The sequence below is a fragment of the Mesoplodon densirostris genome, chromosome 8 (genome assembly GCF_025265405.1).
Source record: "Mesoplodon densirostris isolate mMesDen1 chromosome 8, mMesDen1 primary haplotype, whole genome shotgun sequence".
NCBI classification, from domain to species: Eukaryota; Metazoa; Chordata; class Mammalia; order Artiodactyla; family Ziphiidae; genus Mesoplodon; species Mesoplodon densirostris.
In genome coordinates this window covers 94,331,300-94,343,347 of record NC_082668.1, presented here as the reverse complement: position 1 = coordinate 94,343,347, position 12,048 = coordinate 94,331,300, and the positions used below count along the sequence as shown (strand labels likewise).

Below are 12,048 nucleotides of genomic sequence, written 5' to 3'. Positions count from 1 at the left end.
CCAAACAGATGCCAGACGCCTAGGTTTGTATTCCAACTCTACCACTTACTAACCCTATGACCTTGGGCAAGGTATTACCCATTTTGTGTCTCCATTTCCTCCTCTGTGAACTGGGAATAACAACCTTCATAGTTTTTGTAAGGATTAAATGAGTTAAAATGTCTGGTACATAAAAAGGAATATAGAAGTACTACTATTCTACACATTTTCAAGAAATTATTTGTACATCTGACTCTTTTATAGCATCCCTGGCTTTACATAAAATATTAGAAAAATTGAAAGAAATACAGCATATAATCTTTTATGCTTATGTATAAATTGATACTTCTGTGAAATCTATCCTCCCTTCCCCACAAAAGGAATAAAACAGCATTATTAAAGTATTATTTTCTCCAAAAAGAAGTTTCAAAAAAATAAGGTCCTTGAAACTTATCCCTTTATCAAATGTAAATTATAGCTGCTCTGATAAAATGTTTTTAAGTTCAATAAAGTTTAGATAAGAAAAATGCTCTTAAATGGTAATCTGTTCCAGGATTTAATCACTTTGTAATCATGCGCATTTTCTAAGTCCTCACTGTTAAGAACATTCTTCCCATGACCAGGTTTACCATGCATTACATCTAGCAAAGTAATCTTGGGAGTATGGAATACAAATTATTGCCTTAGAAAAGACACTGTTGGGCCTCCCTGGTGGCGCAAGTGGTTGAGAGTCCGCCTGCCGATGCAGGGGATACGGGTTCGTGCCCCGGTCTGGGAGGATCCCATATGCCGCGGAGCGGCTGGGCCCGTGAGCCATGGCCGCTGAGCCTGCGCGTCCGGAGCCTGTGCTCCGCAACGGGGGAGGCCACAGCAGTGAGAGGCCCGCATACCGCGCGTCCGGAGCCTGTGCTCTGCGACGGGGGAGGCCACAACAGTGAGAGGCCCGCATACCGAAAAAAAAAAAAAAAAAAAAAAAAAAAAAAAAAAAAAAAAAAAGAAAAGACACTGTTTATTCCATATATAAAGCTCAGAGAGTAGCTTTCAGAAAGATGGAAAGAAAGTAAATACACTGGCCACACAGTTGTTTGAGCTTTATTTTTATATGCATACATGTGTCAAATAAACCAAAAATTTCAAGATATAGAATACAACATATCAAATGAAATCATTCAAAATTATTTTAATGTATACACAAATAGCAGTATAAGGTACACGTATATGATACATTAAGTAATTTGTTTTGAGGTTGTGAAAAGCAGTATTTTTGGTTTTAAAATTCTGATACCATTATCTATTACATTATTCAAGTAACATATATTTCAAAAGTTAAACTTTTTATAAATAATAATTAACACATAACCCTAAGACAATCTGATGGATGAGCTGACTTTACCAAAATAGTGTTGTTCGATTCTTCTACAGAAAGCAAGAAGGTTGCTATAGTTTTTCACCTTCTCAGAAAGTTCATCATTGGTCAACTGTGTAGTAAGAATGGTGTAGAGATGGCCAAATACCAGTGCATCTAATTCAGTAGGCCTAAGACAAAAGCAGAAATGAGAGTAACATGAACAGTGTTTAACTTGTATGGTAGACTATATACTATTTTTTAAACACTTTATTCATCTATTTAAAAGAAAAAAAGTCATGTAAGCAATAAATCCTACCCCGACTTGATAGAATTTATTCTATTTTATTGCAGTTTCTGTTATAAGATATGAAAGAAAAAAAGATCTTTTAAACTATGATTTGCTAGTTGTGTGACTTGCTTTTTTTTTTTTCTTACAACTTTACTGGAGTATAATTGCTTCACAATGGTGTGTTGGTTTCTGCTTTATAACAAAGTGAATCAGTTATACATATACATCTGTTCCCATATCCCTTCCCTCTTGCGTCTCCCTCCCTCCCACCCTCCCTATCCCACCCCTCCAGGCGGTCACACAGCACTGATCTGATCTCCCTGTGCTACGCGGCTGCTTCCCACTAGTTATCTACCTTATGTTGGTAGTGTATATATGTCCATGCCTCTCTCTCGCTTTGTCACAGCTTACCCTTCCCCCTCCCCATATCCTCAAGTCCATTCTCTAGTAGGTCTGTGACTTTATTCCTGTCTTACCCCTAGGTTCTTCATGACATTTTTTTTCTTAAATTCCATATATATGTGTTAACATATGGTATTTGTCTTTCTCTTTCTGACTTACTTCACTCTGTATGACAGACTCTAGGTCTATCCACCTCATTACAAATGGCTCAATTTCGTTTCTTTTTATGGCTGAGTTATATTCCATTGTATATACGTGCCACATCTTTATCCATTCATCTGATGATGGACACTTAGGTTGTTTCCATCTCCGGGCTATTGTAAATAGAGCTGCAATGAACATTGTGGTACATGACTCTTTTTGAATTATGGTTTTCTCAGGGTATATGTCCAGTAGTGGGATTGCTGGGTCATATGGTAGCTCTATTTGTAGCTTTTTAAGGAACCTCCATACTGTTCTCCATAGTGGCTGCATCAAGTCACATTCCCACCAGCAGTGCAAGAGTGTTCCCTTTTCTCCACACCCTCTCCAGCATTTATTGTTTCTAGATTTTTTGATGATGGCCATTCTGACTGGTGTGAGATGATATCTCATTGTAGTTTTGATTTGCAATTCTCTAATGATTAATGATGTTGAGCATTCTTTCATGTGTTTGTTGGCAGTCTGTATAACTTCTTTGGAGAAATGTCTATTTAGGTCTTCTGCCCATTTTTGGATTGGGTTGTTTGTTTTTTTTGTTATTGAGCTGCATGAGCTGCTTATAAATTTTGGAGATTAATCCTTTGTCAGTTGCTTCATTTGCAAATATTTTCTCCCATTCTGAGGGCTGACTTTTGGTCCTGTTTATGGTTTCCTTTGCCGTGCAAAAGCTTTTAAGTTTCATTAGGTCCCATTTGTTTATTTTTGTTCTTATTTCCATTTCTCTAGGAGGTGGGTCCAAAAGGATCTTGCTGTGATTTATGTCATAGAGTGTTCTGCCTATATTTTCCTCTAAGAATTTGATAGTTTCTGGCCTTACATTTAGGTCTTTAATCCATTTTGAGCTTATTTTTGTGTATGTATGGTGTTAGGGAGTGATCTAATCTCATACTTTTACATGTCCCTGTCCAGTTTTCCCAGCACCACTTATTGAAGAGGCTGTCCTTTCTCCACTGTACATTCCTGCCTCCTTTATCAAAGATAAGGTGACCATATGTGCGTGGGTTTATCTCTGGGCTTTCTATCCTGTTCCATTGATCTATCTTTCTGTTTTTGCGCCAGTACCATACTATCTTGATTACTGTAACTTTGTAGTACAGTCTGAAGTCAGGGAGCCTGATTCCTCCAGCTCCATTTTTCGTTCTCAAGATTGCTTTGGCTATTCGGGGTCTTTTGTGTTTCCATACAAATTGTGAAATTTTTTGTTCCAGTTCTGTGAAAAGTGACTTGTTTTTTTAAATAGCATCATTTAACTGTGTTAAAATAATATTGGTGTAAAAAAAAAGAATGTCATACAAATGGAATTATATAGTATGTAACCTTAAAATAATAATAATATTGGTGTAAATGATCATATTCATCTTATTCATTGATTTATTCACTAAATATATACAACAGGTCTCCAGTGTGCCAGGAATTATGCCAGATGCTAAAGATATAAAAGCAAGAAAGATATTCTAAGACATGGACATAAGACATAAATTACCACTACACAATTTAGTAAGTGCTTTTGTAGCTGCATAACCAAAATGCTGTCAAAGCAGAGGATTTCACTGTGGTGCTAGGAAAACAGAATGATACCTGATTACCTGATCATCATATTACATGATTTAATTTTAATTTTACCATTTTAAAAGTAAACTTAGCTTTCTGAAGGAGATGTAAGAATGGCTTCAACAAAATTTTTTCTATGTTTTTTCCCTTTAATTATATATTACTAACAAAAAGATTAAATTTATCTACCTTGCTACTAACGGTCTATAAATGGGACATCACCAATCTATATTACGTTAAAATAATTACAGTAGACCCTTGAACAACACTGGTTTGAGGGCTGCCCTGGTGGCGCAGCGGTTAAGAATCTACCTGCCAATGCAGGGGACACGGGTTCGAGCCCTTGTCTGGGAGGATCTCACATGCCGCGGAGCAACTAAGCCCGTGCGCCACAACTAAGCCCGTGCACCACGCCTCTCTGAGCCTGCGCTCTAGAGCCGTGAGCCACAACTACTGAGCCCGTGCTCCACAGCAAGAGAAGCCACCACAATGAGAAGCCCGCACACTGCAACAAAGAGTAGCCCCCACTCGCTGCAACTAGAGAAAGCCTGTGCGTAGCGACAAAGACCCAACGCAGCCAAAAATAAATTAATTAATTTTAAAAAAATACTGATTTGAACTGTGAAGGTCCACTTACACGCAGGTTTTTTTCAATAAATACGTACTATAATACTACACAATCCAGGGTTGACTGAATCTGCAGATGCAGAACCACAGATGCAGAGGTCTGACTGTAAAGTTATACATGGATTTTCAGCTGCAGCAAAGGGTCAGCACCCTGAGCCCCCTCATTGTACTGTACTAGTACAATATTACTAAAAGGAGAAAATACCATCATTATTATGAACTAATTATTGCTGTCAGCCCTACAGTGAAAAAGTTACTGAGAAAGCACATTAGTCGACCTAAAATGTAAAAATATGTTGCAGTAATGTGGTTTGGCAAAATAGATTTGGGGGTCCGTCAAATCCTAATTCTGTTACTTACTAGCTATGTGGCCTTGATCGCCACTGATGAATGACTTCTTCTAATAGTTTCATGGGGCTTCCCTGGTGGCGCAGTGGTTAAGAGTCTGCCTGCCGATGCAGGGGACACGGGTTCGTGCCCCGGTCTGGGAAGATCCCACATGCTGCGGAGCGGCTAGGCCCGTGAGCCATGGCCGCTAAGCCTGCGCGTCCAGAGCCTGTGCTCCACAACGGGAGAGGCCACAACAGTGAGAGGCCCACGTACCGCAAAAAAATAAAAAATAAAAAATAAATAGTTGTATGGCTTTGTATCTCTTCATGCCACTAATTCCTAAAATATTTATCTCCAATCTGAGTCTCTCCCCTAAAGTCCAGAATCATACATTCAAAGGCCTATATAACAATTCCACTTGAATGTTGAATAAGCATCTCAAACCTGCTTGTCCCCTCATCTTCCCAAAATAAAAGTCACCACTACCCACCACCTGTTCAAGCCAAAAATCTGAGTTACTCTTCAATCCTCTTTTTCTCTTACCCTCCCATATCCATTAGCAAGCCTGGTGAGACACAACCACCAAAAATGCCACCACTTATCTATCTCTCCTCCAAGCATAAAACATTGGAATGAATTTCCACTCCACTTACACTAACATGCCAAACTCCTTATCCAAAACATACAAATCTTAGATGATCTGGCTCCTGCTTACCTCTTCAGCCTCATCTCCTACCATTTTCTACACACAACCATAAATGGTTTTGCTTTTTCCATTTGAACATAAACTCTAGCCAATCTTAGGGCCTTGACCCAACTATTCCTGCTGCCTGGAACACCCTGCCCTTGACTTCATACTGCTGGCTCCTCCTTGTTTTTCAGAAGACAACTTAAATGTCACATCTTAGTTTGAGTGGTCAGCATCCCCTGACCACTCAATCTAAAGTGGACATATAGCCGCTGATTGTGATGTGATTCTATTTTAATTCTCTATATGGCACTTAAAACTATCTAATATTTGTTTTTAATTAACTGTCTATCTCTTTCTACCAGGACATTGTCTACTTGTTTCCTGCTGTGTTCCCAACACCTGGAACAATGCCTGGCCCAAAGCAGGTTCTCAATAAATATGTGTTTAATGAATCGATAAAAAGGTGAAGTACTTCTCATACCATACTATAACTGTTTACTTAATGTTTCCCCTATTATACTCTAAGTTCTCTAAAGATAACACTGCATATATCTTTATAACCCCAGTTCTTAGCAGAGTATCTATGGAACTGAATGGTTATTTGCTGAATGAATACATGAAAGAGAAAAGAAAGTATCCTGCCTAAGTTGTATAGGATATTTAATTTTTCAATAGTAGTTATTCACATTCTTCCAAAGCCTTCCCTCTTTTGACACATTCATGAAGTACTAATCAAAGTCAAATGTGCAATTTATGGACATGTTTAAGAGGGCAGTCAATAGGATAGTTGAAAAAAATCACAAGTGTCCTGGGACTTAATAGCACCATGATCCTAGCATTACAGATGAAGAATCAATAACAAATGGATACCTGAAAAAAACCAAGGATGTAGAAGGTGGATAAATATTGAGCTGAGGCACTTTGTGAGAAGTAATATAAACACCAACTCTTCCAGATCCCTAAACATATTTCTTAAAACGTGTATCTTACCAATTTAGGATTTATTTCCTTAATCCTTATTTAGGATTAACTACCCTCTGCTTCTTATACTAGAGCCTAAAAAAAGGTGAATATATTCTCTGATGCAGCTTCCAGTAGGGTAGATGGGCATCTTTTATCAATAAGTGAAGGTTCTGAATGAGCTCAGGTATGAAGGTATGTTCAAACCAGAGTAGTCTAGAAGTACCCCTGAAGTGGTCAAAGTATTATTTGCTTCAAATATACATCCACATAACTCAAAAGGTGCTGAATTATGTAGGGTAATGAGCATACAAAAACTGATCTTATGTTACCTAAAGATAGCAACTTCGTGACAAATTACTTTTAGAACATCTAACAGGAAGTAGAATACACTACACTAAATCAAACAAAACACACACATAACTTAATGCATATTTTTTGTAATGCTTACAAATTTCAGCAACTACTTATATTAGTTGACTCTGACATATATGTTATCAATTCCCACAATTCTTTCTTTTTAAAAAGTACACTGTGGGCTTCCCTGGTGGCGCAGTGGTTAGGAATCCACCTGCCAATGCAGGGAACACAGGTTCGAGCCCTGGTCCGGGAGGATCCCACATGCCGCGGAGCAACTAAGGCTGTGCGCCAGAACTACTGAGCCTGCGCTCTAGAGCCCATGAGCCACAACTACTGAGCCCGCGTGCCACAACTACTGAAGCCCACGCGCCTAGAGCCCGTGCTCTGCAACAAGAGAAACCACTGCAATGAGAAGCCCACACACCGCAACAAAGAGTAGCCCCCCAATCGCCCCAACTAGAGAAAGCCCGCACGCAGCAACAAAGACTCAACACAGCCAAAAATAAATTAAAAAAAAAAAAAGTACACTGTGGTAGTGGGGACACAACTGTATACCACTGCTAAAACTCACAGAACTATACACATAAAAGCGTCAATTTTACTTTTTGTAAATTATGCCACAATAAACCTGACTTTTTAAAAAAGCAATAAGCTCAGAAAAATATTTGCAACTCCTATGAGAGACAAGGACAAAAAATTACACTTTAGCCAATACTTCCACTGAATTATTTAATCAAGCCAAGATTTCATGTACCTCCAGTTTTAATTACCTTTTCTATACAATATGGAGAGAAAACATAACATTTCCACCCTTCTGCTTACTAAGTAGTTTGTAGATTGTAATTTGGATATAGATAGCAACTCTCCTCCTAAGACCTTCAACGTCTTTCACATTATTGCCTTCTCATCTTGCATTATCATTCTTTCCACATTTCTGTTGGTTACCTACTATTCTTTTTTTTTCCAGTTTTATTGACAAATAATTAACATACATCACTGTATAAGTTTAAGGTGTAGAACATGATGGTTTGATTTACATAATTACATATATTGTAAAATTGTTGCCACAATAGGTTCAGCTAACATCCACCGATTATCTACTATTCTTTCATTTGAATATCAAAATAAAAACAGTACCATAAAATGCGAATGTTTTCCTAACCTTTCCCACTAAAAATTTTTTTGTACTTATCTTTTTCATTTTCTTCAATTATTATGGTTCCACATTTCTTTCTCTCTTTCTGATACGTTTCACAGTCTAGTTTCAAAAACATTAATTTTGTCTGAATGTTCCCTAATTTTTCTTTCCCACTATACTACTAACTTGTCATTTCTTCATACTAACAGAAACAATCTACATATCCTTTCTTTATATATCAATCACTGATCTTTAGGACTATCATTCAAATTTGTAAATCAAGCCCCTTGCCATCAACTTTGCTATATTTTGCTTTTGGATATTTTGAGCAATTTCCCCTTAATTTTCTTAACTAGTGATTTCTCAATTGAATAAACTTCAGTGAAATCCCATTACCCCCTGAAATTTTTCTTAAGGTTCCCAAGTATAATTTTTGCATCATTTCTTCAAAATACCTTCCTATCAGTATATGAAGGTATATTTTCAAATTTTACCATTTACTTAATGGTTAATAGCAGTATTTTTTCTTTTTCAAACCTAACTCCTTTTCCAATTTCTCATTCAATTTAATCTAGTCTTAACCAATATTTACTGAGCTTCCTCTAACAGGTTTTGTTTGGAAAACACAAACCCTCAAGGAGCTCATAAATGCTTTGGAGTAGTATTAACTCTTTCTATCCTGATTACATTTAGAAAAATTATTTTTTTCTTCTTCTTCCCCTTTATTAAAAAGGTAACATGAAAATATCACTTCAAGAAAAGTTTTAGTTTTTTATTCCAAATCCACTCACCAGGTGAAAGGGAATAAATTACCCAGTCTTTGTATAGGTGTCTTAACAGATATCACATCAGCAAGATCACACATACAACAGATAACACAGATTTTGTTTGAGTTGCATTTTAGAAATATGATTTAAATATTTAAAAGCTACCAACTATATATTATGAAGGATAAAAAGGACAATTGTTAGTATCTACTTTGTATTATTTCTGATTTTTTTCAAATTCACTTTCCTTTTTCCTTTCCACCATTTAGCTTCTTTGTCCTCTTTTCCCAATTACTATTCTTGCTGCAAGATCTCCCTCAACTATCTTTCCCTTTCTCTCATCAAGGAAAGCTACTGAGTTTCTTTCATGAGGCCTCTCAACACGTCTAGTAGGTAAGCTAGAAGAAAAGCTGATTCTAATTTTAGTGGGTAAGGAGAGGATACACAGGGAAATAAATTTTAGTATTAAACAACTGGGTAAAATTAAAATTAAAAATGGAAACTATTCTATACTTCAATCATAAAAATGTGTATCTAAGTCTCATATAAGGTAAAATTATTTCAAAAACCTACATCTTAATACCAGTTCAACAGTTTCTCAATTGTTTTTGTACCTATTCTAAATCTTGAATTTTTCATTACAAGTTTAAAAATAATTATACCCGAGCTGATCTCCCTGGGCTATGCAGTTGCTTCCTACTAGCTATCTATTTTACATTTGGTAGTGTAAAATAGCTCGGTGCTTTGTGACCACCTAGAGGGGTGGGATAGGGAAGATGGGAGGGAGATGCAAGAGTGAGGAGATATGGGGATATATGTATATGTATAGCTGATTCACTTTGTTATAAAGCAGAAACTAACACACCATTGTAAAGCAATTATACTCCAATAAAGTTGTTAAAAATAATAATTATACCCTTATGAAGAAAAAAATTTTTTGATATTTCCACTGAATCACATGCCAAATGATACCTGGTTACTAACTCTTTGACACTGAGTTTCAATGAGGAGAAAAATAAGTTAGATCTATTATCCTGGCTTCCCATGGAGACAGGGTGCATAACAAAACTAACTCCTAAAACAGAGTGATGCACTTCAAACAATAAAATGCACCCCTTCTGAGCTTTTCAGCTCCTAAGAATTCCTATATCAGAAAGAAAGGGGACTACATAATACTAACATTTTGATACCTTTCTTTTGTATTAGAGACTGAACAACTAGAATCAGCATAGAAAACATCACTAGAAATAAGAACATAGCTGTAGAAACTTTACCTACCAGGATTTCATGGTTTGAACTCTATGACCTTTCTGCTTCAAAGATCAACAGAGCCCAATTTTATTTTAATATCAGTTATATAGCACATACATTAATATAACTTTAATATTTCCAAGCTATCATGATAGTCATTTTTGCTACAAATATTAATATCTCTACCAAAAGATGTTTGATATAGCTATAGATGAATGCCTATGAAGATGTAATATATAATAGTAAATGAACCTTTTAAAAAATTATCAATCTAGGCTGGGCCCGTGAGCCATGGCCGTTGAGCCTGCGTGTCCGGAGCCTGTGCTCCGCAACGGGAGAGGCCACAGCAGTGAGAGGCCCGCGTACCACAAAAAAAAAAAAAAAAATCAATCTAAAAGTCAAGACACTTTTATCTCTCTTAAGAGAGATAAAAAGATTAGAAGATAAAAAGATAAAAAGCCAAGAAAAGATTAGAATTCTAAGCAAACCAATGAGGTTAAACTGCTAATTTAAACCCATCTTAAACTGGATCACAGGATAGCTGACTCTGATATACTAAAATTGTAACTTTAAAAAAAAAAGGAAAATTCATTCTTTGCCTACGTTAAATATTATTTTCCAAATTACAAAAAAATTCTGTCTTAATAAAACATGAATTACTCAATTTACATATATACACATACATATATTTATCTATATCCTTCACAATTATTTCTATGCTTTACAAATATTTTCATTAAATTTTAAAAGAAAAGTTCAAATAACGCTTGTCCATCCAACAGTATTTTTTACAGTTTAGTTTTATTCACTTTTCTAGTCCTCAGGGTATCATCCTATACAGACAGGTATGGCTACACTTCATGTTTTAATAGTAGTTTGCAAGCTCAGATTTTGTTAAGATGTCATAGTTCCATACAAAGCACCTTGAACTACCTCTAGTAGAACCTCTATGATATCATACAATAATGACTGGTTTACATTGTCTTCCCTCAGGAGAAAATTCTTAATAGCTAGCACTGCATTTTAGAAATCTTGGTCTCCCAGAAGCTAGTGCTATGCCTGACACCCAAGAAATTAAATGGTTAATGAATGCAAAAATGAACTTTAATATAACTAAATCTTTTCATAAATATTTCTTGATAAAACAATTCCTCTATGATAAAATGTTTGATACGACATGTATGATAAAATAATAATATAGAAAAGAAACTAACTAAAAAGAATAAATTCTTACTGCTTATTGAAGAAATACGGTTGTGTTCCCAGTCTTTGAGAAAGAGCTTGACAGCACTGGTCTACATCTTCTAAGACCTAACACAAGCAACAGACCCCAGAGAAAAATATTTAAATTAGCAAAGCAATAAAATGTGTCTAAAACTTAATATGTATCATAGTTTATAATAAAAATATAAATTTAGGTAACCATTTATAGTATATTTAAATCAGACTATAGACCACATAGAGAACATACGTAATAATTTCTATACAAGAAACAGGAAGAAAATTTGAGAGCAAATTTCCTTTAAATACAAGTACATTTAAGTTACTTATAAGGATTATGATCAAGAAAGTTTTTTTCTCAAAACTCTACTCCCTACAAAAATGTTTTCCTGAATCCATATAATCAAATGACTTCACATGTATTAAAAAATCTGCTTCATAAAGATGACACTGCTGACCTACCATGAGTAAAAATCATTTGAATTGTTTCCCCACTAGTGGAAATAGATTTTATTTACTCCATCCCTATTCATTTACCCAATCCCCCTTGTGGCCAATGGCACACATCAATGAGCTGGCTGACTAGGACTAGGGGTATCCTTGAAAAAGAGACATTAATTAGCTTAATGATGCTCAAAGTCATGACCTTGACAAGATATATATTTTTATAATTTTGCTACTTCAGTAAATTTAAGACCAAAGAAAAGCAGGTATATTAAGCACTGCATCTAACAGGGTTGGGTTTTTCTTTTTAAGCCCTGATGCTGTAGATCTATATTTATTGGCATAAAAAAACGTCCACAATGTATTGCTGAATGGATAAAAAAAAATTAGGTTATAGAGTGGCAGGTATACTATGACCCCATTTAAAGAAAATGTTATTAAGAGACACCTAGGGCTTCCCTGGTGGCGCAGTGGTTGAGAGTCCGCCTG

At 35.9% G+C, this 12,048-nt stretch overlaps 1 protein-coding gene across 1 annotated transcript in view; it reads right to left on the bottom strand.

Moving 5' to 3' along the window:
• Positions 1 to 1,166: 1,166 nt before the first annotated feature.
• Positions 1,167 to 12,048, bottom strand: part of MTX2 (metaxin 2) — a 63,764-nt gene continuing 52,882 nt past the window's right edge. Inside the window, exons 9-10 of the mRNA XM_060106454.1 lie at positions 11,129 to 11,205; positions 1,167 to 1,515 (exon numbers count right to left, since the gene is read on the bottom strand). Coding sequence (XP_059962437.1) covers positions 1,341 to 1,515; positions 11,129 to 11,205 — 252 coding nt within the window. The 3' untranslated portion in view covers positions 1,167 to 1,340. The remainder of the gene's footprint in view (positions 1,516 to 11,128; positions 11,206 to 12,048) is intronic.